General features: G+C 44.4%; 1 protein-coding gene, 1 long non-coding RNA gene and 1 pseudogene across 4 annotated transcripts; 2 read left to right on the top strand and 1 right to left on the bottom strand.

Moving 5' to 3' along the window:
- Nucleotides 1-453: 453 nt before the first annotated feature.
- Nucleotides 454-3,178, top strand: LOC116360505 (N-acyl-phosphatidylethanolamine-hydrolyzing phospholipase D-like; annotated as a pseudogene).
- Nucleotides 3,179-3,241: 63 nt separating this feature from the next.
- napepld (N-acyl phosphatidylethanolamine phospholipase D) lies at nucleotides 3,242-15,755 on the top strand. Of its 3 annotated transcripts, none has more exons than XM_020474636.2 (6): nucleotides 3,242-3,492; nucleotides 7,555-7,737; nucleotides 8,023-8,221; nucleotides 11,165-11,814; nucleotides 12,215-12,329; nucleotides 15,024-15,755. In XM_020474636.2, exons 1-6 carry the CDS (start codon nucleotides 3,383-3,385, stop codon nucleotides 15,150-15,152), a joined length of 1,386 nt encoding a protein of 461 aa, XP_020330225.2. In that variant the 5' UTR covers nucleotides 3,242-3,382; the 3' UTR covers nucleotides 15,153-15,755. The 3 variants fall into 3 exon arrangements, with proteins under 3 accessions (XP_020330225.2, XP_031671026.1, XP_031671025.1); XM_031815166.1 differs by lacking the exon at nucleotides 3,242-3,492 and adding an exon at nucleotides 3,924-3,944; XM_031815165.1 differs by lacking the exon at nucleotides 3,242-3,492 and adding an exon at nucleotides 4,127-4,370.
- A 1,579-nt stretch (nucleotides 15,756-17,334) lies between these two features.
- On the bottom strand, nucleotides 17,335-21,304 carry LOC116360504 (uncharacterized). Its single transcript, XR_004207000.1, has 2 exons — nucleotides 19,240-21,304; nucleotides 17,335-19,177 (listed from the first exon to the last, which is right to left on the bottom strand). It is a non-coding gene; the product is annotated as an uncharacterized LOC116360504 (long non-coding RNA).
- Nucleotides 21,305-27,241: the final 5,937 nt, after the last annotated feature.

The raw sequence follows: 27,241 nt of genomic DNA, 5'->3' as shown, positions 1-27,241 counted from the left end.
AGCAGCCTCAATAAGCGCTTCTTCCAGGTGGATGCTGTGCTCATCAGCCACACCCACTACGACCACCTGGACGTAGGTTCAGTTAGCAGCCTCAATAAGCGCTTCTTCCAGGTGGATGCTGTGCTCATCAGCCACACCCACTACGACCACCTGGACGTAGGTTCAGTTAGCAGCCTCAATAAGCGCTTCTTCCAGGTGGATGCTGTGCTCATCAGCCACACCCACTTCGACCACCTGGACGTAGGTTCAGTTAGCAGCCTCAATAAGCGCTTCTTCCAGGTGGATGCTGTGCTCATCAGCCACACCCACTTCGACCACCTGGACGTAGGTTCAGTTAGCAGCCTCAATAAGCGCTTCTTCCAGGTGGATGCTGTGCTCATCAGCCACACCCACTTCGACCACCTGGACGTAGGTTCAGTTAGCAGCCTCAATAAGCGCTTCTTCCAGGTGGATGCTGTGCTCATCAGCCACACCCACTTCGACCACCTGGACGTAGGTTCAGTTAGCAGCCTCAATAAGCGCTTCGGCGCCGAGCTGTGGCTGTAAAAACGTGATAGAGTTGGACTGGTGGGAGGAGAGCTATGTCCCTGTCCCCAGCCCTGTCCCTGTCCCCAGCCCTGTCCCTGTCCCCAGCCCTGTCCCCAGCCCTGTCCCTGTCCCCAGCCCTGTCCCTGTCCCCAGCCCTGTCGCTGTCCCCAGCCCTGTCGCTGTCCCCAGCCCTGTCCCCAGTGGTGTCAGCCAGGATAAGGTGATGTTCGTATTCACCCCAGCCCAGCACTGGTGCAAGCGCACCCCAACAGACGATAACAGGTTGATTTCCTTACTTTACAGATAGCTGCTTTATTCAGGAGAGTTTTACTATCATTGACTGTGACATGTGGTTGTGTTACCTACCTGAGTTGAAAGCACCTGACTGTGACATGTGGTTGTGTTGCCTACCTGAGTTGAAAGAACCTGACTGTGACATGTGGTTGTGTTCCCTACCTGAGTTGAAAGCACCTGACTGTGACATGTGGTTGTGTTACCTACCTGAGTTGAAAGCACCTGACTGTGACATGTGGTTGTGTTGCCTACCTGAGTTGAAAGCACTGTGACATGTGGTTGTGTTCCCTACCTGAGTTGAAAGCACCTGACTGTGACATGTGGTTGTGTTGCCTACCTGAGTTGAAAGCACCTGACTGTGACATGTGGTTGTGTTACCTACCTGAGTTGAAAGCACTGTGACATGTGGTTGTGTTCCCTACCTGAGTTGAAAGCACCTGACTGTGACATGTGGTTGTTTTGCCTACCTGAGTTGAAAGCACCTGACTGTGACATGTGGTTGTGTTCCCTACCTGAGTTGAAAGCACCTGACTGTGACATGTGGTTGTGTTCCCTTCCTGAGTTGAAAGCACCTGACTGTGACATGTGGTTGTGTTGCCTACCTGAGTTGAAAGCACCTGACTGTGACATGTGGTTGTGTTCCCTACCTGAGTTGAAAGCACCTGACTGTGACATGTGGTTGTGTTACCTACCTGAGTTGAAAGCACTGTGACATGTGGTTGTGTTGCCTACCTGAGTTGAAAGCACCTGACTGTGACATGTGGTTGTGTTCCCTTCCTGAGTTGAAAGCACCTGACTGTGACATGTGGTTGTGTTCCCTACCTGAGTTGAAAGCACCTGACTGTGACATGTGGTTGTGTTGCCTACCTGAGTTGAAAGCACCTGACTGTGACATGTGGTTGTGTTCCCTTCCTGAGTTGAAAGCACCTGAATGTGACATGTGGTTGTGTTCCCTACCTGAGTTGAAAGCACCTGACTGTGACATGTGGTTGTGTTCCCTACCTGAGTTGAAAGCACCTGACTGTGACATGTGGTTGTGTTGCCTACCTGAGTTGAAAGCACTCGACTGTAAGTCGTTGTGGGTAAGAGTGTCCACTAAAATGGCCTAAATGTAAATGAATAACAGGGTGCTGTGGGGGAGCTGGTCTGTCCTGGGGCCCTGCAACCGCTTCTTCTTTGCTGGAGACACCGGCTACTGCTCGTCCTTCCAGGAGATTGGAAGGCGCTTTGGTCCGTTCCACCTGGCGGCCATACCCATCGGCGCATACCTGCCCAGGTATGAAACTAGTGTAGAGCTGTCCTGCCCAGGTAGGAAACTAGTGTAGAGCTGTCCTGCCCAGGTAGGAAACTAGTGTAGAGCTGTCCTGCCCAGGTAGGAAACTAGTGTAGAGCTGTCCTGCCCAGGTAGGAAACTAGTGTAGAGCTGTCCTGCCCAGGTAGGAAACTAATGTAGAGCTGTCCTGCCCAGGTAGGAAACTAGTGTAGAGCTGTCCTGCCCAGGTAGGAAACTAATGTAGAGCTGTCCTGCCCAGGTAGGAAACTAGTGTAGAGCTGTCCTGCCCAGGTATGGATAGACACTGTTAACCATCCAGATCCAAATGAATCCATCCATATATTGTTATTTCTCTTTAGAGATGTAATGAAGTCATTGCATGTGGACCCAGAGGAGGCTGTGGAGATTCATAAGGACGTCAAGGCCAAACACTCCATGGCTATTCACTGGGGGACCTTCACATTAGCTCATGAGGTGAGCATTCTATATGTTCAACCATTATATAAGCCTACATCCACAATATATGTTGGCCTCCTCCCCTCACCCCTCTCCATCTCCATCTCCCCCCTCTCCTTCTCCTTCTCCCCCCTCTCCATCTCCATCTCCTCCCTCTCCTTCTCCCCCCTCTCCCTCTCCATCCTCTCCATCTCTTCTGCTCTCTCTCTTTCTCTATAATTTTCTTTCAACTCATTTTTTTTAACCCAATGCAAAGGAAAGCGCCTAGCTAATATTGTTCATATTTCCATTTGTATCTCTCTCTCTCAGTTTTACTTAGAGCCTCCAGTGAGACTCAGGGAGGCCATGGAGAAGAATGGGTTGAATGTGGAGCACTTCTTTGTCCTGAACCATGGAGAATCCAGAGTGATGGGGGGAGAAAGAGAAGGAGGGGGCGTTTGACTGATCAGATGGGCTACATTGCCAGAAGCTGCAACATGAAAGAGTTTGGACTTGTGACAGAGAGATCTAAGCTTGGCGTTATAGCGTTTGCCTGGTTAAAGGGCACTGATGTACATATTTGCAATTTAAAAAAAATATATGTTTTTAATGCCAAGTGATATTGATTGCACTATTAAATTAATTTTTTATCAACATGGCTGTTTCTTTAAATGGTGACCAAGTAAGGAAGTAAGGAAGTAGTTAATCTACTGTTAAACCAACTGTGACCAACTTTCAAGAGTTCCTGTTGTAAACGCAATACCGTTACTAGTTTGATGTTTCTATAATTGTAATCTAAGCAATTATGGTTAGGCCAACTAGACCAAGTCAACTAACCAACGCATTCCGACTATGGCTGCTTCCAAATGCATCTTCACTCCACGAGTTTGGAAAACTCCACTTTCAAGGTGTATTCACCGAGCCGCAAGTGTTCTGAACACAGCGAAGGGAACTTTGTCAAGGTGATTATTTGTCAGCGTACAAAACAACTTTTAAATAGGGTTTCAATGTGTATTGTTTTAAGTGCACAACTCATTCAACAGAAGACGAACTACTCCGTACTTCTACTCCGGTGGCTTTACTTGCTACAATGTGTCCACTTGTAGCTCATTACGTAAACACGCCCAATCGGCTAAACAAGGCCATGTTCGGCTGCCAAACGTTCTCGAACGTTGCAGATAGAAATGTCCGGAATAGAGCTGATGTGATTCCTTATTCGACATGTCAGGCGCATGTTTGTTTTTACATAGGAATAGGCTATCTGAACGTCCCAAAACGTTGCGTCATACTGAACGCGTCCCAGTGCACTGTTGTGCTGACGTGTTACATTCACTTTGTACTGTAACTTGGGCCTTGTCAATAAATATTTATGTGTGGCGCTTTCAGCTGCTAGTTGGTGTCTTCGCTCACTTGGGTAAAGATCTCCAGTCTGTAAGAGCATTATTCTAGGATTAATACGTGCACCCTTGACCAATGGTCTAGTTTAGATATTCCGAAAAATTATGTTTTAAGCTATTTTTCTAGACCATTTCCAAAATCATATTTTCATTGCAATTGCAAATGAATGAGCAGTTTCGGCACGTATATCTTGCATGTCGGAAAGAGGAGGATTTTAATAGGCTAGGCTGCTTTAATTTCGTCACATGGTCGGGTTTTTCACCGACGACAGAATCCTTGCCTGGTAGGCTGGTACCAGTGCGTTGTGGGAACATTGGCGGTGCTTGCAGGGCACTTTTCCCCACACAGTTCTGTGGATATCTCGCCGTAACAATATCAGAAGAAATGTCGCGCCACTGACGGATTTTACAAGTCCCCCTTGACTTATTCTATACGTTTTCAGGTAGTATTTTATTGACTGCGTTGTCGTGACTGTGACGTAGGCTGCGAATGATCGATTGTCTCCGTTGTTCTGCTTAGTTCACCACATTTCTTCTTCTCTCTTTTTAGTTAAGGTTCTTTCTATTGACTATCTGTTTTTATTATCGCGATAAATCTTATCGATATAGCAGCAATTCTTTCTAGTGATCCGTTTGTTTTGTTCTTTGGTCGGATCAACAAAGAAACATTTGTTGTACTTCTCTGGTGGTTTATTATGGGTCTATTGAAGCCATTCAATAGGCCAATACGTGCAACAGAGCTCCACAGTAGGCAACGTGAAATGTATAGAGTACCTACGTTGTAAGGGGACTCTGTAAATAGGACTAGTGGACAACTACACAGCTCTACTCTACATTTGTCACTATAGGGCCTAGGTGACAGCTATACAGTAGCCTCTTCAGTCTGTACTTACACCTTGAAAACAGAAGCTACTGTGAACAGGGTTGACACAGGAATGGGGTTGGGGTTGGGGTTATTTCACCTTTTCTTTAACCAGGTCGGCCAGTTGAGAACAAGTTCTCATTTACAACTGCGACCTGGCCAAGATAAAGCAAAGCAGTGCGACAAAAACCAACAACACAGAGTTACACATTGGATTAACAAACATACAGTCGAAACACAATAGAAAAATCTGTATACAGCGTGTGTAAATGTAGTACGTTTCGGGAGGCAAGGCAATAAATAGACCATAGTGGCGAAATAATGACAATTTAGCATTAACACTGGAGTGACGGATGTGCAGATGATGATGTGCAAAAGAGCAACAACAATATGAGGTAGTTGGATGGGCTATTTACAGATGGGCTATGTACAGGTACAGTGATCTGTGAGCTGCTCTGACAGCTGATGATTAAAGTTAGTGAGGGAGATAAAAGTCTCCAGCTTCAGTGATGTTTGAAAGTCGTTCCAGTCATTGGCAGCAGAGAAGAGAACTGAAAGGGAAGGCGGCCAAAGGAGGAGTTGGCTTTGGGGATGGCCGGTGAAATATACCTGCTGGAGTGCGTGCTACGGGTGGGTGTTGCTATGGAGACCAGTGAGCTGAGATAAGGCAAGGCTTTACCTAGCAAAGACTTGTAGATGACCTGGAGCCAGTGGGTTTGGTGAAAATGTGGCGAGGGCCAGCCAACGAGAGCATACAGGTCACAGTGGTGGGTAGTATATGGGGCTTTGGTGACAAAACGGATGGCACTGTGATAGATTACATCCAATTTGCTGAGTAGAGTGTTGGAGGCAATTTTGTAAATGACATCGTTCACCTGTACCATCGTGTATTGTAGGCTTCATAGTTCCTGGTAGCAGTGGAGGGCCCATACAGTAGCTCAGAGAGGTAGATTGGCAGGAGGCACATATACACTGATGAGAACAGACATTAGGAACACCCCCTGAAAATTGCCCTCAGAACAGCCTCAACTCGTCGGGTCATGGGCTCTACAAGGTGTCGAAAGCGTTCCACAGGGATGCTGGTCCATGTTGACTCCAATGTTTCCTACAAACATGTTAAGTTGGGTGGTGGACTATTCTTCATTCACATGGCAAAACTGTTGAGTGTGAAAAAGCCAGCAGCATTGCAGTTCTTGACACAAACCGGTGCACCTACTACCATACCCCGTCCAAAATAACTTAAATATTTTGTCTTGCCCATTCACCCTCTGAATGGCACACACACACACACAATCCATGTCTCAATTATCTCCTCCCCTTCATCTACACTGATTGAAGTGGATTTAACAAGTGACATCAATAAAGGGTCATAACTTTCACCTGGATTATCCAGACTTGTATGTGTCAGGTAGCGTTTGGCAGGCCAGTAACTTCCTCTTCATTTGACTGAGCTGGAGCCTTTCCATCTGTCCAGAGATAAGACACAGCTGAAACAATGGACTCAGGCAGTTGTATATTAAAGGTGCGGTCCACTGTGAGCTAGTCTTCACGGACACTGTGTCTTTTATTCAAAGTAGGAACCAGTAAAAAGTCATGTTGCTGACCAGGTTATACTGTAGGTGACTGTGAAAGTCATGTTGCTGACCAGGTTATACTGTAGGTGACTGTGAAAGTCATGTTGTTGACCAGGTTATACTGTAGGTGACTGAAAGTCATGTTGCTGACCAGGTTATACTGTAGGTGACTGAAAGTCATGTTGCTGACCAGGTTATACTGTAGGTGACTGTGAAAGTCATGTTGCTGACCAGGTTATACTGTAGGTGACTGTGAAAGTCATGTTGTTGACCAGGTTATACTGTAGGTGACTGTGAAAGTCATGTTGCTGACTAGGTTATACTGTAGGTGACTGTGAAAGTCATGTTGTTGACCAGGTTATACTGTAGGTGACTGTGAAAGTCATGTTGCTGACCAGGTTATACTGTAGGTGACTGTGAAAGTCATGTTGTTGACCAGGTTATACTGTAGGTGACTGTGAAAGTCATGTTGTTGACCAGGTTATACTGTAGGTGACTGTGAAAGTCATGTTGCTGACCAGGTTATACTGTAGGTGACTGTGAAAGTCATGTTGTTGACCAGGTTATACTGTAGGTGACTGTGAAAGTCATGTTGCTGACCAGGTTATACTGTAGGTGACTGTGAAAGTCATGTTGCTGACCAGGTTATACTGTAGGTGACTGTGAAAGTCATGTTGCTGACCAGGTTATACTATAGGTGACTGTGAAAGTCATGTTGTTGACCAGGTTATACTGTAGGTGACTGTGAAAGTCATGTTGCTGACCAGGTTATACTGTAGGTGACTGAAAGTCATGTTGCTGACCAGGTTATACTGTAGGTGACTGTGAAAGTCATGCTGTTGACCAGGTTATACTGTAGGTGACTGTGAAAGTCATGCTGTTGACCAGGTTATACTGTAGGTGACTGTGAAAGTCATGTTGCTGACATCTCGCAGACAGTCGGCATGGTGATGGCTGTTGAGGGAGATTCTTTTGGAACTGTTGAGGGTTAAACTGTGTCACAATAAGCATGTTTTCACATCTGTGATTTCACAAGACCCTGTCGGCCGTCCAGGGACAAACCACAGAAACAGCCACTAACTGTACTGTGAGCAGGCTTTTCTTTCTGAATTAATATCTGTGTCCCCCCCCCCCCACCAGCATATTTGTAAACTCTTATTTGTATTTGTTGTTTATTACCCCCCCCTATAGACCCGGAGCCCAACACTGTCCCCCCATGGAGGAGAGCGGAGGAGCAGGAGGAGAGGTGCATGAGAACCAGGTGTTGATGGAGGAGACGGGTGTCTCTCCTGGAGATTCCCCAGGGACGGAGGAGGGTTCCCCAGCCGTGGTCCGGCCCCGTGACCCCTCCACCCTGCAGGACTCAGGGCCTCGGTAGGGGTAGACCAGGAACGTCTTTGTGGTTTTCACGTTATTGCCATCCAGCTCCTGAAGCTGCAGCATCATATTTTAGTGTTTTTTTGTGTGTCTTTTATGATCATCTGTTTCTAACTGTATCGTGTGTGTGTGTGTGTGTGTGTGTGTGTGTGTGTGTGTGTGTGTGTGTGTGTGTGTGTGTGTGTGTGTGTCTGTGTCTGTGTGTGTGTGTGTGTGTGTACACTAAATTTCCCGTCTGGACACAATAGTCAGTAAAACTGTTTGATTGATCAACTCCTCCAGGAAGAGCAGCTCCTCCCGCTCCTCCAGGAAGAGCTTCCGTCTGGACTACCGGTTGGAGGAGGAGGTGACTGGGTCGAGCCGGGACAAACATGGCCGCTTCACAAACCCCTGGTCCACGTGGAAGTTCCCGTCCTGGTCCACCCTGCTGCGCTTCTTCCTGCTGGAGAAGGATCACAGCAATGTACCCAGCTCTAAAGAGGTGAGATACATTCTGACGTTGGACGGATATACTAGGTCTCTCTGACCAGTGTAACAGTATAACTTTAAACCGTCCCCTCGCCTATACCCGGGTGCGAACCAGGGCCCCTCTGCACACATCAACAACAGTCACCCACGAGGCATTGTTACCCATCGCTCCACAAAAGCCGCGTTGGACGGATATAATAGGTCTCTCTGAGGTATCTAATAGGTCTCTCTGAGGTATCTAATAGGTCTCTCTGAGGTATCTAATAGGTCTCTCTGAGGTATCTAATAGGTCTCTCTGAGGTATCTAATAGGTCTCTCTGAGGTATCTAATAGGTCTCTCTGAGGTATCTAATAGGTCTCTCTGAGGTATCTAATAGGTCTCTCTGAGGTATCTAATAGGTCTCTCTGAGGTATCTAATAGGTCTCTCTGAGGTATCTAATAGGTCTCTCTGAGGTATCTAATAGGTCTCTCTGAGGTATCTAATAGGTCTCTCTGAGGTATCTAATAGGTCTCTCTGAGGTATCTAATAGGTCTCTCTGAGGTATCTAATAGGTCTCTCTGAGGTATCTAATAGGTCTCTCTGAGGTATCTAATAGGTCTCTCTGAGGTATCTAATAGGTCTCTCTGAGGTATCTAATAGGTCTCTCTGAGGTATCTAATAGGTCTCTCTGAGGTATCTAATAGGTCTCTCTGAGGTATCTAATAGGTCTCTCTGAGGTATCTAATAGGTCTCTCTGAGGTATCTAATAGGTCTCTCTGACCCATTTCTAGCTCCCACAGCTGTTGTCAAAACGCTTTGCAAAACAAACCCAGCTCTGATGGAGACGACCAAACCCAGCTCTGATGGAGACGACCAAACCCAGCTCTGATGGAGACGACCAAACCCAGCTCTGATGGAGACGACCAAACCCAGCTCTGATGGAGACGACCAAACCCAGCTCTGATGGAGACGACCAAACCCAGCTCTGATGGAGACGACCAAACCCAGCTCTGATGGAGACGAACAAACCCAGCTCTGATGGAGACGACCAAACCCAGCTCTGATGGAGACGACCAAACCCAGCTCTGATGGAGACGACCAAACCCAGCTCTGATGGAGACGACCAAACCCAGCTCTGATGGAGACGAACAAACCCAGCTCTGATGGAGACGACCAAACCCAGCTCTGATGGAGACGACCAAACCCAGCTCTGATGGAGACGACCAAACCCAGCTCTGATGGAGACGACCAAACCCAGCTCTGATGGAGACGACCAAACCCAGCTCTGATGGAGACGACCAAACCCAGCTCTGATGGAGACGACCAAACCCAGCTCTGATGGAGACGACCAAACCCAGCTCTGATGGAGACGACCAAACCCAGCTCTGATGGAGACGACCAAACCCAGCTCTGATGGAGACGACCAAACCCAGCTCTGATGGAGACGACCAAACCCAGCTCTGATGGAGACGACCAAACCCAGCTCTGATGGAGACGACCAAACCCAGCTCTGATGGAGACGACCAAACCCAGCTCTGATGGAGACGACCAAACCCAGCTCTGATGGAGACGACCAAACCCAGCTCTGATGGAGACGACCAAACCCAGCTCTGATGGAGACGACCAAACCCAGCTCTGATGGAGACGACCAAACCCAGCTCTGATGGAGACGACCAAACCCAGCTCTGATGGAGACGACCAAACCCAGCTCTGATGGAGACGACCAAACCCAGCTCTGATGGAGACGACCAAACCCAGCTCTGATGGAGACGACCAAACCACACCTGATGGGGCTCAATGCCAGTCTGTCCACTCTTTATTATAATTAACTTATTACACAAATACCTAAACCTGTACTACAACTCCACAGGATAAATTATTTTTTACTGTACACAGTTCACACCCAACAATTACCTCCTGTCCTGACTGAACCTGTTCTGTCTGTCCTGACTCCTGAGGTCTATCATTACAGATCTCTGACTGAGCACGTCAGAGTTTGTCAACTGTGATTTGTCACGCTGCGCCTCATGTCCACAGTTAGGTTAGCTGTTTGTTCCAGAGGATGCCTCTCGCTCCATAAACACTGTGCTCTGGGAACAACCCCGGGGTATTTTTAGACGGCTGTAAATCAATCTCACCTCACGACTCAGACACTGGCTCTGTTTTCTAGACATGTAGTGGTCAGGAAGGAAAGGCCTGGGCTCTGTTTTCTAGACATGTAGTGGTCAGGAAGGAAAGGCTTGGGCTCTGTTTTCTAGACATGTAGTGGTCAGGAAGGAAAGGCCTGGGCTCTGTTTTCTAGACATGTAGTGGTCAGGAAGGAAAGGCCTGGGCTCTGTTTTCTAGACATGTAGTGGTCAGGAAGGAAAGGCCTGGGCTCTGTTTTCTAGACATGTAGTGGTCAGGAAGGAAAGGCCTGGGCTCTGTTTTCTAGACATGTAGTGGTCAGGAAGGAAAGGCCTGGGCTCTGTTTTCTAGACATGTAGTGGTCAGGAAGGAAAGGCCTGGGCTCTGTTTTCTAGACATGTAGTGGTCAGGAAGGAAAGGCCTGGGCTCTGTTTTCTAGACATGTAGTGGTCAGGAAGGAAAGGCCTCATTATTTAAAAGGAAAATGAAACGTCGACTCTATTTCCTATCATCTTTCTGATAAAGAGGAAAGATGTGTTCAATTGTTTAATCATCTGTGTTTTGATTTATGCAGATATAACTTAATCAAATGAACTCCAAACAACTCATACAACCAGGGTCATATTCAAACAGGAACAAGAAAACTGAATAGTTTTTTAAATTGGTTATTTTGTTTGGTGACTTGAAAATGACTGAAGCAATAGTGACATGTTGAAAAGATGAAGAGCTTTCAGTGATGATGCCTTTATTACCCTCCTCTTCCTCATCCTCTGTCTCAGCTGGTGAATGAATCTGAATCCATTCATAACAACACGCCATATTAAAGTCTGTGTTGTTCTGCTACTCAGGTCTTAGACAAAGAGCTCCCAGTAGTGGAGCCTTGGTTCCTCCGTGTCCCCGAGGCAGCAGACGGAGCCGTGGGGTCTGGTCTCAGGGTGACCTGGCTGGGCCACGCATCAGTCCTGGTAGAGATGGACGGCCTGGTCATCCTCACTGACCCCATCTTCAGCCAGAGGGCATCTCCCTTCCAGTTCATGGGCCCCAAGAGGTACCGGGATCCCCCTTGTACGGTTGATCAACTCCCCCGGATCGACGCGGTTGTCATCAGCCACTCCCACTACGACCATCTGGACGCGGGCACCGTGACCCAGTTGAACGAGCGGTTCGGTGGGGATCTCCGATGGTTTGTGCCGTTGGGACTCATGGACTGGATGCAGAAGAGCGGGTGTGAGAATGTGATCGAGTTAGACTGGTGGGAGGAGAACTGTGTGCCAGGTCACGATGAGGTCACGTTTGTGTGTACACCGGCGCAGCACTGGTGCAAGCGCACCCCCACGGACGATAACCAGGTGCTGTGGGGGAGCTGGTCTGTCCTGGGGCCCTGCAACCGCTTCTTCTTTGCTGGAGACACCGGCTACTGCTCGTCCTTCCAGGAGATTGGGAGGCGCTTTGGTCCGTTCGACCTGGCGGCCATACCCATCGGCGCGTACCTGCCCAGGTAGGAAACTAGTGTAGAGCTGTCCTGCCCAGGTAGGAAACTAGTGTACAGCTGGGATTGCCCCCCCCCCCCCCCCTGGAGATCCACTGGGAGTGCAGGTTTTGGTTCCAACCCTGCTCTAACACCTGCTTTATCTAATCAGCTGTTCATCAGGACCTTGATGAACTGAATCAGGTTTAGAACAGGGTTGGAGTAAAAGCCTGCACACCCAGTAGAATTCTAGAAGGAGGGTTGGATCATGGACTGTAGTATTAGATTTCCCTCAACTGAATATTCACTTAGAATGTATTAAAGTCAACTGAATATTCACTTAGAATGTATTAAAGTCAACTGAAGTTCAGTAAGTTTATTAAGCCTTCATTAGGCCAAACCCACAAAACACAAGTTTGTCGTCCCTCAGAGATGTAATGCGTGGACAGCATGTGGACCCGGAGGAGGCTGTGCAGATCCACAAAGACATCCAGGCCAGACACTCCCTGGCTATTCACTGGGGAACCTTCGCTTTAGCTTACGAGGTGAGCATTAACAGTTCTGAATGGGGGATCGACTGGATCTCTTTTTACAAGGTATATACTGTAGGTACCTGCTGTAAAAAAGTTTTTTGGGTGTCACTTATAAGTTGTTAGCATCACTCCAAGTGTTGTTTGGTTTGCCTTAATACGAAGTCGTATCACATCAGAGATGAAAGGCCTATCCAATGGGATTCTCGGAATCTAATGATCAGGAAGAAGACATTTTGCTCTGCCTCCCAGCTGAAACTGGAGATCGAAGGTCAGGAGAACTATGTGTAAACTTTCCCTTTCTAAATCTGAGGTTTGGGTCCATGGTAATAAATCTGAGGTTTGGGTCCATGGTAATAAATCTGAGGTTTGGGTCCATGGTAATAAATCTGAGGTTTGGGTCCATGGTAATAAATCTGAGGTTTGGGTCCATGGTAATAAATCTGAGGTTTGGGTCCATGGTAATAAATCTGAGGTTGGGTCCATGGTAATAAACCAACCCTGTCACAACACGTCAACCGTGGATCTGACCTCTGCATTTTTAGACTCGACTCAGTTTAGAGAGAGAAACACATATTTTCCATTGTGTCCTTTTGTGTGATGAGAACAACCACGCAGTCAGACACCCTTTCAACCATTCAGCCTAAAGACAAAGGTGGGATTGTTCAGCGTCCCACAATAGATGTGAAAACTCATATTAGGTAGCTTGCTGCTGCGTTCAGTTGAAACCGGCACGTGTTGGGAAACGCAGAGGAATGTGTTTTGCATTAGAAGAACCGTTGGTTTTATCTATGACATCGTTCAACTTTCCCCCTGATGCTTTGGCCTCAGCAGATGGCTTTGTTGGTAGAACTGTTGGTTATCTGTGACATCATTCAACTTTCCCCCTGATGCTTTGGCCTCAGCAGATGGATTTGTTGGTAGAACCGTTGGTTATCTGTCACATCGTTCTGTGGTGTTGAAACTGGTAGTTTGGTTCCCGGCAGCAGTCGTCCTGTTGGCTTTGAAAGATAACCTTTAGTCGTTCTGACGTTTCTGCTTTGGGAGGCAGCTCAAAAAAGCCTCTCTAGCCTGACATGTACTGTCCCCTCCTAAACGCTGGAGTCTCTCGCTGTCAAGCAAGTGAAACACACTACCGGTCAAACGTTTTAGAACACCTCCTCATTCAAGGGTTTTTCTTTATTTTCACTATTTTCTACATAGTAGAATAATAGTGAAGACATAAACTATGAAATAACACACATGGAATCATGTGGTAACCAAAAACGTGTTAAACAAATCCAAATATATGATATATTTGAGATTCTTTAATGTAGCCACCCTTTGCCTTGTTGACAGCTATGCACACTCTTGGCATTCTCTCAACCAGCTTCACATGGAATTATTTTCCAACAGTCTTGAAGGAGTTCACACATATGCTTAGCACTTGTTGGCTGCTTTTCCTTCACTCTGAGGTCCAACTCATCCCAAACTATCTGTTTGGTTGAGGTCAGGGGATTGTGGAGGCCAGGTCATCTGATACAGCACTCTATCACTCTCCTTGGTTAAATAGCCCTTACACAGCCTGGAGGTGTGTTGGGTCATTGTCCTGTTGAAAAACAAATGATAGTCCCACTAAGCCCAAACCAGATAGGATGGCATATCGCTGCAGAATGCTGTAGTAGCCATGCTGGTTAATTGAGCCTTGAATTCTAAATAAATCATAGACAGTGTCACCAGCAAAGCACCCCCACACCATAACACCTCCTCCTCCATGCTTCACGGTGGGAAATACACATGTGGAGATCATCCATTCACCCCCACCGCTTCTCACAAAGACACGGAGGTTGGAACCAAAAATCTTCTATTTGGACTCCAGACCAAAGGACAAATTTCCACAGGTCTAATGTCCATTGCTCATTCTTGTTATTGATGTCCTTTAGTTGTGGTTTATTTGCAGCAATTTGACCATGAAGGCCTGATTCACACAGTCTCTTCTTAACAGTTGATGTTGAGATGTGTCTGTTACTTGAACTCTGTGATGCATTTATTTGGGCTGCAAATTCTGAGGCGGGTAACTCTAATGAACTTATCCTCTGCAGCAGAGGTAATTCTGGATCTTCCATTCCTGTGGCGGTCCTCATGAGAGCCAGTTTCATCATACCGCTTGGTGGTTTTTGCGTATGCACTTGAAGAAACTTTAAAAGTTCTTGAAATGTTCCATATTGACTAACCTTCATGTCTTAAAGTGATGATGGACTGTTGGTTCTCTTTGCTTATTTGAGCTGTTTTTGCCATAATATGGACTTGGTCTTTTGCCAAATAGGGCTATCTTCTGTATACCACCCCTACCTTGTCACAACACAACTGATTGGCTCAAACACATTAAAAAGGGAATAAATTCCACAAATTCACTTTTAAAAAGGCACACCTGTTAATTGAAATGCATTCCGGGTGACTACCTCATGAAGCTGGTTGAGAGAATCCCAAGAGTGTGCAAAGCTGTCATCAAGGCAAAGGGCAGCTATTTGAATAATCTCAAGTATAACATGTTTTTATTTAACACTTGTTTGGTTACTACATGATTCCATATGTGTTATTTCATAGTTTTGATGTCTTCACTATTATTCTTAAATGTAAAAATAATGAAAAACCCTTGACTGAGTAGCTGTTCTAAAACATTTGACCAGTAGTGTAGATGATATATGTCTGTCTCTCTCTCTCTCCCAGTTTTACTTAGAGCCTCCAGTGAGACTCAGGGAGGCCATGGAGAAGAATGGGTTGAATGTGGAGCACTTCTTTGTCCTGAACCATGGAGAATCCAGAGTGCTGAACACAGACCAGGAAGTCTTTGAATGATTGGACCAAAATGGTGCCTAAGCCCCTCCCACAAGCTGTAGAAGACTAAACAACACTGTGGCTTAAAGCAAACAGCTGAATCAATGGATAAGCTCTCATCGTCAACAGTCTAGTTGATGGCATACTAGAGAGCTGAATGATGGTGACTATGAAATGAACACCCTGTCCATTTTATCCAATCATTGTTTTTCTATGCCAAATGTCTGACGCCAGAACTGTCAAGAAGAAACCTTTCTGAAAATGTTTTGCAGATGATGTGTTATCGTATAGCTGCAGTGTCACCAGTCGTGTCAAAGTCATGAATGTGTGTATTTTACACACTGGACACACTACACGTCATTCTGCTCCGACTTACACATGGTTTCTGTGCACAACTACAATTGTATGGCTTCATTGTCAAGCACATTCACCAATCACATTTTGTAGCGTTATGTAACCAAATCTTCTGGAGTTATCGAATGCTGAACAGTTCATGTGTAATATACTGTATGTACTTGGACGTTGCAATAATGTTTTAGTAGGTCTGGAAACACACTGTTGTATGTGGGGTTTTTCACCCTCCTCCATGTTACAGCTGTCATTAAAACTCTGCTCTCTGAAGGACACAGACTTGTCTTGTGAGAGGGGGACACTCTTAGGTCATTAGGTCGGGCCAGAGTCATTCCTCAACTGGGGCGGCAGGGTAGCCTAGTGGTTAGAGCTGACAAGGTACAAATCTGTCGTTCTGCCCCTGAACAGGCAGTTAACCCACTGCCCCTTTAACCAGCCCTTTAACCAGCCCCCTTTAACCAGCCCCCCTTAACTACCCCCCCTTTAACCAGCCCCCTTTAACCAGACCCCTTAACTACCCCCCCTTTAACCAGACCCCCTTAACTACCCAGCCCCCTTTAACCAGCCCCCTTAACCAGCCCCTTTAACCAGCCCCTGGCCTCTGATCATTTTGGTGTGGCAGCAACTCCTAGTGGCCTGGACTCTTTCTGCAGCAGAGTTCATGGTCCCAACACATCCTGATCCAGAGCTGTGACAGAACCTGCAACCCTGAACATCTGGTGTGAGATCTTTACACCAGAGCCACAGACCGCTTCACACTCAGACCCCTTCACACTCAGACCCCTTCACACTCAGACCCCTTCACACTCAGACCCCTTCACACTCAGACCCCTTCACACTCAGACCCCTTCACACTCAGACCTCTTCTCACTCAGACCTCTTCTCACTCAGACCCCTTCTCACTCAGACCTCTTCTCACTCAGACCTCTTCTCACTCAGACCTCTTCTCACTCAGACCTCTTCTCACTCAGACCTCTTCTCACTCAGACCTCTTTTCATTGTGTTTTTGACATTGAGAGTTGCAGAAATCCACACTGAAGTGTAAGAGTTGAGGTCTGTGGTGCAAGGCAGGAGTTCAACCCCAGAGCCACAGAGTCCACAGTACCTGCATGGCCCCAAGCTGGAGCTCTGGATTAATACTGAACCTCAAGGAAAATGTGTCCAAGGCTTCTATAAACCTCTTTTAACTGATTATACCATGTGGGGCCAGTTTTGGAGCCTGTAACTGTTGCACCCAGTGTCCAAGGGGTTTCTGTCTAACACAACAGTCACTACATGTACGTGTGTGTTTAGCCTGTCAGCAGGTCAGTCATTCCCAGTGCCACGTCAGACCGTGGCTTCGACAGAGCAGGAATAACAGGTGAGTTTATCTAGATGCGATGTCGTCATCCTGTCCTGGAAATTCCAGAAGAGAACAGGAACATTTGAACAGGAACACAGGGTTCTAAATTCTCCCACTGACATCACAAAGACCATCGTAACCACAGGTGGAATACAGTTGAACAGGAACACAGGGTTCTAAATTCTCCCACTGACAACACAAAGACCATCGTAACCACAGGTGGAATACAGTTGAACAGGAACACAGGGTTCTAAATTCTCCCACTGACAACACAAAGACCATCGTAACCACAGGTGGAATACAGTTGAACAGGAACACAGGGTTCTAAATTCTCCCACTGACAACACAAAGACCATCGTAACCACAGGTGGAATACAGTTTTTTGGGGGGAACCATTAAAAAATAGTTGGTTTAAAATGTTGGCTATACTTATTCCAAGTATTGGACATCCGCTTCTGCATTGTGATGCCTCCCAAACCTCTAGAATAGATAAGAGAATCCAAAAAGGAGCTGTAGGAAATGCAATTTATTAGCAATTTTTTAATAACATAATTCCTCAGATAAAAATGCAATGTTACAGGAATATACATCAGATTAATTTAAAACTTGCTTTCAAGGACCGTACAGTCTAAATATATTTTTATTTTATTTACTGGTAGCGTGCGTTATAAGCAAGACAGACTCTGTCACCAAAGACAGACTGACATTAACAGATACAAACTGTACATCACTTATATACAAATCAACTTTTTATTTCGGTTTTTTTTTTCAGTTATTTTGAAAATAGAAGTAGAAAAAGTGATTGAATATTCAGATTTGTATTTATTGTATTCTTTCTCTTTAAAAATTGGTTTAAATGAAAGAATGAAACAAGAAATTAAAAATAAAGTATTAGAATTGTTTTTCTTTTATAGAAAATAAAAAAGTAAGATTTGAGGGAATGGGTGGTAATGTCTGTTGGTGAGACCGTGCAGACTTGTCATTCAAAGGAGAAAAGGGGGCTCGGATTTGGGCAAGTCCACTCAACAACGAGTTGAACCCCTTACATGAAGTGAGTGACTGTCTCTGAGCATGAGGAAATTGATACAAAACAAGATGGCTGCCTCCAAAGCTACCATAATGCACAATACACATTCTAGTTCATTTTAATGACCATAAATAGTGCTGTTCTTCTTAAAATACTACATTTAACAGTAGTGCCACTACTAATATCACAAAAAAACTACTTTTGTTGTGTCTCGTGAATAGTTCTTTCACATATAAATGCAATAAGGACAGACGACTTTGCCAAAAAGTGGTCTATCCTTCCACTTCCACCAGTCAGTCTTCTGATTCTGTGCATGATTGACTAAATCATGATTTAGGGTATTACTGAAGTATTTAAATGTATTACAGACTTGTTTAAACCTGATGGGTACAACGTTCTACTACTGCCTTAAAGTGAGACGCGGACCAATAAAACAACGTCTTTAACTCAACATTAACCAACCCCTCAAACTATTTATGACTTATGATAGTCACACAAACCCCTCTTCATCACCAATAGTCAACTACTCATCCTCGGTGTTCTGTTATCCATACCAGGTAAACAATAATCTCTCTCCGACGTGGCTTTAGGAAGGTCAAATCAAACCAGAAAAACGACTTCTGTTGGAAAAGACAGTTCAACAACAGTTAAACCTCAATAAAGTGATTATATAATATGTCTGAATATTTTATATCAAAAGACTGTGTTTGCTCCATGTGGGATCTGGAACCGTACTGTGGAATGCTACAGTATAACGGTGCAATATTTATCTGAACCCGAACTGGAAGAAACAGAGGGAGAGAAACGTTCATGATTCAACCAACTGACACCAGCTCACTGGCCAGTAAGGCCTCTTGGAAACGAGTCCTAGTCTGATTCAACCTACTGACACCTGCTCACTGGCCAGTAAGGCCTCTTGAAAACCAGTCCTAGTCTGATTCAACCAACTGACACCTGCTCACTGGCCAGTAAGGCCTCTTGAAAACCAGTCCTAGTCTGATTCAACCAACTGACACCTGCTCACTGGCCAGTAAGGCCTCTTGAAAACCAGTCCTAGTCTGATTCAACCAACTGACACCTGCTCACTGGCCAGTAAGGCCTCTTGGAAACCAGTCCTAGTCTGATTCAACCAACTGACACCTGCTCACTGGCCAGTAAGGCCTCTTGAAAACCAGTCCTAGTCTGATTCAACCAACTGACACCTGCTCACTGGCCAGTAAGGCCTCTTGGAAACCAGTCCTAGTCTGCTTCAACCAACTGACACCTGCTCACTGGCCAGTAAGGCCTCTTGAAAACCAGTCCTAGTCTGATTCAACCAACTGACACCTGCTCACTGGCCAGTAAGGCCTCTTGAAAACCAGTCCTAGTCTGATTCAACCAACTGACACCTGCTCACTGGCCAGTGAGTCCTCTTGAAAACGAGTCCTAGTGTCCTTCTCAAATGGAACCCTATTCCCTACATAAGGGCACTACTTTAGACCAGTGGCCTTCAGTGGTCAAACGTAGTGCACTATAAAGGAAATGGGTGCTATTTCAGACAGTCATATTCATGCTCTCTTTTAAATCCAGACATAACTTCTTAAAACTCTTTCCTCTCAACGCCTCTGTGTATATTCTTAGAAAAAATGCTTCCACAAGGGGTTAATTCGGCTGTCCCCATAGGAGAACTCTTTTAGGTTCCAGACAGAACCCTTTTTTTGGTTCCATAGAACCCTCCATTGAAAGAGTTCTACGTGGAACCCAAAAGGGTTCTCCTATAGAGACAGCCGAATAACCCTTTAAGGTTCTAGACAGAACCCTTTTTTTGGTTCCATTTAGAACCCTCCATTGAAAGAGTTCTACGTTGAACCCAAAAGGGTTCTTCTATGGAGACAGCCGAATAACCCTTTAATTAAGGTTCTAGACAGCGCCTTTTATCTTGTAAGAGCAGTCATTGTCAAACTAGATAGTGGTTTATGTGCAAAATAGTGATCTCCTCTAGAAATGTGGTCTCCGACACGTCTGCATAATAATGATCATTATAATCATGAGTATTAATATACTAACAGTCTTTTAAGAAGAGGACTTTAAAAGAAAGGTGCTCCTGAATTTGCTACTCTTGGGGGGGGGGGGGGGGGGGGTTGTTGACGTCGAACTAATGTAGGGTTGTTGTTCTGGGTTAGTTAAGTCCTGTCTATCAAGGTTCATATGGAAGTTATAACCTATGCAGCTCAAAGTGGACGCTGTCAGTCAATGTGGAGGTCAAGAGTCAAAGGTCAAAGGTGAGAGGTCAAAACAGCATGCTTCCATTCTACTAGTGGAGCATGCCCTTTGACCTGTCCCGTTCCACGTGGATGGATGGACGGATGCACAAGCAGTAAATGACACACATTCAACATGTTTCTAATAGAGCCTTGGCTTGCTAGCATGACGGTGGGATCAGGGGGAACATTACATCTTAAAGAGAGGCGAAGCCTTTTGATTCAAATGTAAATCCTCAACAAGACGGTTAGTTTCCTCTCTGGTAACCGCGCCCAGACATGGTGAGTTGTCTCAGCAGTATGAGCTCTTTCTATACTGTACCTACCTGTAAGCATCTTAAATAGTTTCTATTCAGCCTACAACTCGCTACTCCAGTTACCCTCCTAAAAAATATGCTATCCACAATATAATGAATTCCTATAGATATATGTGTCATTCAGGATATATAAAATAGTGTTTTTAATTCATAAACAGTTTTGTGATTTCTTCCCCCATTACATCATGTATAATGGTTGTACAACAAAACTGAAAAAGGGATATTCTTTCATTTCTTTTTGAAAGGAAATGGATGAGAGATGTTGTTTAATTAGTAAACGCTAACTAGATCTTGACTTTACCTAGAAAAGGAAAATAAAGTCTATATTTAAAATAGTTCTTAAAATATTTATGTCTCGATCAAAATGATCAACAACAATTAATTTACAAGAAAATATAAGATCCATCTGTAGTACTGTGGTACAGAGTCACATCTTAATGGAATCTGTAGTACTGTGGTACAGAGTCACATCTTAACGGAATCTGTAGTACTGTGGTACAGAGTCACATCTTAACGGAATCTGTAGTACTGTGGTACAGAGTCACATCTTAACGGAATCTGTAGTACTGTGGTACAGAGTCACATCTTAACGGAATCTGTGAAAACTGTGACAAATACAGCTGGTTACTGTTAACATCACAACAAGATGATCAGCCATTTCAACCAAGCCTGTTTAGATAGATGAGCTCTCTAGTATGTCTCTGTGGTCATCCCTCAGTCGAGGATATGTGACAAACTGACCTGAACAGCAGTCCATGGTGAACTATCAATGTCTTTGGCCAGTGTCACCCAGATACTATCCCTCCAGCTAGCAACCATGTAGTGGCCCACTGGCGGCCCACATCCGGCATAGTTAGCAGTCCACAGCTGGTAAACCACTTGTCAGTGTCCAACCATGTAGTCCAATCACGTTCTTCAGGAAGTCCTTAATATTTTTCCTTCAGATAAAGTGACTGACTCTTAAAAGAGAACAAAATGAGCTCCACATTTATGATCTTTCAACATCACCGAGGGAAACAGGGAGAAGATTTTTTTGGCAAATTAGATTTTTTTGGTGAAATGTCTATGAATGACATTGTATTGTGTGTATAGCTATTTGTTAATACAAGCCTATATAACTAGTCAAGGAGAGGTGGTCTTTCCAGTGATACACATTGCACCTCATCCACCTTGATAATTCATTGATAATTAGAATCCTCAACTTTCATATAATCACCTCTGTTTATACGAGTAGCATTACCTTTTTCTGTCAACAACTTACCCAGCATGCCACAGCCACAACGCTACAGAGACAAACAGCGAAGACATCTCAGCCGGCCTGACAAGACATCAACAATTGCACTATCATCCGAGATGCATACCTGACGCCACACAAACACAGCAACACAAGAGTTGAGCACACAGCACCCTGAATGAATACGGGGGGATTCACAGGCCACCATCCAGAAAGAGGCCGACGTAGCTGCATTAGAGGGGAGTCTAATGGAAACACACTGGGTGACAGCTCCGACTGAAGCAGGGTGCAAGTACAGCAACACAGGCCACCATCCAGAAGGGGAGTCTAATGGAAACACACTGGGTGACAGCTCCGACTGAAGCAGGGTGCAAGTACAGCAACACAGGCCACCATCCAGAAGGGGAGTCTAATGGAAACACACTGGGTGACAGCTCCGACTGAAGCAGGGTGCAAGTACAGCAACACAAAGGCTTTGGAAGAGACGCTGTAGGTGGATTAGAGGGGAGTCTAATGGAAACACACTGGGTGACAGCTCCGACTGAAGCAGGGTGCAAGTACAGCAACACAGGCCACCATCCAGAAGGGGAGTCTAATGGAAACACACTGGGTGACAGCTCCGACTGAAGCAGGGTGCAAGTACAGCAACACAGGCCACCATCCAGAAGGGGAGTCTAATGGAAACACACTGGGTGACAGCTCCGACTGAAGCAGGGTGCAAGTACAGCAACACAAAGGCTTTGGAAGAGACGCTGTAGGTGGATTATGTACATGGGCCTAACCTCAGTCCTTTACATGGACATTATTACATACACTTATGTCCTAAATGGCACCATATTCCCTATATACTATATAGTGCACTACTCTAGACCAGGGCCCTATTCCCTATATAGTACACTACTTTAGACCAGAGCCCTATTCCCTATATAGTGAACTACTTTAGACCAGAGCCCTATTCCCTATATAGTACACTACTTTAGGCCAGGGCCCTGTTCCCTATATAGTACACTACTTTAGACCATGGCCCTATTCCCTATATAGTGAACTACTTTAGACCAGGGCCCTATTCCCTATATAGTACACTACTTTAGACCAGGGCCCTATTCCCTATATAGTACACTACATTAGACCAGGGCCTGTATCCTATATAGTACACTACATTAGACCAGGGCCTGTATCCTATATAGTACACTACTTTAGACCAGAGCCCTATTCCCTATATAGTACACTACTTTAGACCAGGGCCCTATTCCCTATATAATACACTACATTAGACCAGGGCCTGTATCCTATATAGTACACTACATTAGACCAGGGCCTGTATCCTATATAGTACACTACTTTAGACCAGGGCCTGTAGCCTAAGCCTCCTTCAGAAAGCCCTTTTAATGCTAAATTACAATCCATCATCCCTTTTATCAATAAAAGTCCCTGAAAAAGACATGACGTTGTTGTTGGAGTAAACATACCCTTTGTTCAATCAAAATCCAACACAGGGGTCAACACAGGGGTCAACACAGGGGTCAACACAGGGGTCAAAGTCGTCTACAGAGGACGTGTAGTTCAACAACGATGTCATGTAGTTCTGTTGCAACACCACCTGGACATTTCACTCAATACATTCTCAAATATGAATCTGTCCTTTATATACCCTTTATATACCCTTTATATCACCCCTTTATATAACCCTTTATATACCCTTTATATACCCTTTATATACCCTTTATATACCCTTTATAGACCTTTATATACCCTTTATACACCCTTTATATACCCTTTATACACCCTTTATATACCCTTTATTAACCCTTTATATACCCCTTTATACCCTTTATACACCCTTAGATACACCCTTTATACACCCTTTATACACCCTTTATATACCCTTTATATACCTTTATACACCCTTTATATACCCTTTATATACCCTTTATATACCCTTTATATACCCTTTATATACCCTTTATATACCCTTTATACACCCTTTATACACCCTTTATATACCCTTTATATACCCTTTATATACCCTTTATATACCCTTTATACACCCTTTATATACCCTTTATATACCCTTTATATACCCTTTATATACCCTTTAATACACCCCTTTATATACACCCTTTATATACCCTTTATACATTCAGAGAGTAATATATTGTACTTATAAAACGAACGCTATGATAATATATATAGTTTATTTAAAAAATAATAATAATACAATCGTGACCAGTGAAATGTGTCATTCCATCAATGGACAGTGCTATGTCTTTAGGTCCATGCATGTCATACAATAACAATTAGAGTGTTTCCATCCGTTAATAACTCTCTCCTAAAACCATGTGTAACTTCATATATATATATATAATATATATGTATATCCTTATTCGTCAGATGGATTGTCAATGGGATAACAATGTAATTTGTCTACTGGGTCTATCTTGTGGGGAATACGCTCTCAAAGAGACCACATCTACAACTATTTCACATCATGCATGTAAAAACAATACCGCAATGATAATGTCAGACAGACAATAGGTCTTATATTCAACAACTCTTTTTCCCCTTGTCTCTTATAGCAACTATTTACACTCACCATCAAATAGGGGATGAACACAGTCACCTTGTGCCTCCCTCCAAAAGTCCTCTGAAATGAGGTTGGGGTCAGAGTTAAGGGCTGGGGATAGAGGATAGTTCCTATTTGGTATAGCCGTCACAACCTTCCTTTCATCACACATACAGTAAGCATCATCTGTGACGTTAAATGGGCTGCTCGGGTCGTCAACAGAACAAGACATTAAGAAAGAGTGTCCTGCTTCAGATAAAATACTGACACTTTTCATCACTTGGATAAACACAAGATATGCAAAATCAGTTTTAAACAAAGCATGTCCTCTCCTATCGGTCTGTCCAACACAGTAGCTGCAATATGTATCGACCCTAAGTTGATATTTACAAGACAAATATATTGAAAATAGCAACCCTTTTCTTTGTAGTTATAAAATACGGAACTTTGCCTGTTAAAACAAATCAACACATTTCAAAATGTGGCACACTGAAATGCTGAACTGAAATCTCATGCAATAATGTACATCTAGTAGTTTTTCAATTCATGAACGTTTATGACAACTAATAAAAAAGAGAAAATAGATGGAAATCAAAGAATTAAATACATCTTATTATATACTGAAATTAACCTGATTTCAAGTATAACAGGTTTTTTTCCTCAATTTAAAATGACGCTGTAATCCAACAAAAAAAACTCACAAAAAAACATAAATATATTATATCTATAATACAATTTGTTCTCTTTATCACTTCTTTTGTACAACTGTATTTAAAAAAAACATGTTTATAATTAATAATATGGATCTTGTTGTTTAAAGTTAGTGCATTGTTTTTGCATATCTTGTGGACTGCAAGCACCCACTCACTCCTCACTGTACCAACATACTCTGTTTAGCGTCCAACAAACGACACAGACGTCAAGACTGATGTACCAACTCCTCACAGGGATTGTACCAGCCTCTGGCATTCTCTCACAAACTCACAGCCTCAAACGATGGGTCTCAGGCCTTCCAAGTCAAAAGTACTATGAAGTACTCTTGAAGTACTCTTGAAGTACTCTTGAAGTACTCTTGAAGTACTCTTGAAGTACTGTATGTATATGAATATGTGTATGGCACAGTTTGTTGGGGATGTACAGAAACAGAAATGATCTATACTGTAGAAATAGGATGGTGGGGGGGGAAGTCTCTAAGTTCACAAGCGGTGCAGTATTTTGGAGTGGGGTGTCATCGGTTCAAGTAAACATTCATCAGGCTATATGGCTATAAGTGTGAGCCTTCAGAGAGGAGCTTAGTTACCCTGCAGCTAGCTATACAACATGGGAACTTTAACAGGCTGGTAACGCGGTAGGATGGTAACACGGTAGGATGGTAACGTGGTAGCATGGTAACGTGGTATGTTGGTGACGTGATAGGATGGTAACGTGGTAGGATGGTAACATGGTAGGATGGTAACGTGGTAGGATGATAATGTGGTAGGATGGTAAAGTGGTAGGATGGTAACGTGGTAGGATGGTAACGTGGTAGGATGGTAACGTGGTAGGATGGTAACATGGTAGGATGGTAACGTGGTAGGATGATAATGTGGTAGGATGGTAAAGTGGTAGGATGGTAACGTGGTAGGATGGTAACGTGGTAGGATGGTAACGTGGCAGGATGATAACGCGGTAGGATGATAGCGTGGTAGGATGGTAACGCGGTAGGATGATAACGTGGTAGAATGGTAACATGGTAGGATGATAACGTGGTAGGATGGTAACGTGGTAGAATGGTAAAGTGTTAGATTGGTAACTTGGTATGATGGTAACGCAGTAGGATGGTAACATGGTATGATGGTAACGCAGTAGGATGGTAACATGGTAGGATGGTAACATGGTAGGATGGTAACGTGGTAGGATGGTAGTTTTGGATTACTGTAACTAACAACATCTCTGGGATATATAGGGAACGGGAAAGATCGTCATCATCATTACAATCTGTCCTGAAAGACTGACAGCCCAAAGACCTCCTCAACCTTGATGTTCAGACCCAGGATAAAAAATTAAAAAAGGATTTTGGACGTCGGAAAAAGCATTGAAAATATATATTTTATAAATGTTTGAAGCTTCACACGTGTGCACTGTACAGACAACGTAGTGACATCCTAGACAGTCCTTACTGTACCACAGAGATTCATACTGTATCATCAGGATAGATTTATCACACTACAATATCATTGATACGTTGGAACACTTTGAGCATCATGTTTGCATAATTAGGTTGATAATAATACAGGTGTCAGTCTGAGTCATGCTTACGGTCAGTAGCCCCATAAGGCAGAGACCTCCAACGGGAGATGTAGAATCACAATCCCACTAATCATGTTTTGTCTCCCTGTAAAAGGTTTACCGGAAAAAGCCTCCTAACGCCAATGTCCTGCTATTACGTGGCATTTCTTCTTTATCTCTTTGTCTACGAGTACCGTCTGGCTGCAGTCTGGGAGTTAGGGTCATTTATTCTGTCTGTCGGCGATGATGCATTGGACAGGAGCGCAGAGCCTGTTCAGATGCATCTCATTAGGCCTGGCAGGCCCATAGAGTTGGGTAGAGGGCACATTTGGCCAGTTTTAACATAGAGATGAGCTCTCTACTACATATCTATAGGAGTGCCTAACAGGGTGATGTATAGTAATCATCATGTCACAGCTCAGGTGTCGAAGGTCACAGAGCCCCTGTCTGATTGGCTTATCCTGTTCTGTTCTCTGATTGGTCTATCATGTCCTGTTCTCTGATTGGTCTAGCCCGTCCTGCCCTCTGATAGGCTCCTCGATGAGATCTGATCAAAACCTCAGTAGTTCAATATTCAGAACAACAAACAACCATCAGATAGTTGAAGCAGCGACAGGAGGAGAAACAGTCAGCTTTGGAAGTCTGTCTGTCCGATGGTGTTTCTGTTCAGGTGGGTGATAGATACAAAAGAGAAACATGACACCATACTTAGTTAATGCTACCTTAATTTAACCGTTTAGGTGTAGTGTTGCTTTTAAGAAACAGCGA

Source organism: Oncorhynchus kisutch, unplaced genomic scaffold, assembly GCF_002021735.2.
Source record: "Oncorhynchus kisutch isolate 150728-3 unplaced genomic scaffold, Okis_V2 Okis09a-Okis19a_hom, whole genome shotgun sequence".
In the NCBI taxonomy this organism is placed as follows: domain Eukaryota; kingdom Metazoa; phylum Chordata; class Actinopteri; order Salmoniformes; family Salmonidae; genus Oncorhynchus; species Oncorhynchus kisutch.
The sequence above is the reverse complement of the archived record's forward strand: the minus strand, read 5'-3'. Positions and strand labels throughout refer to the sequence as shown.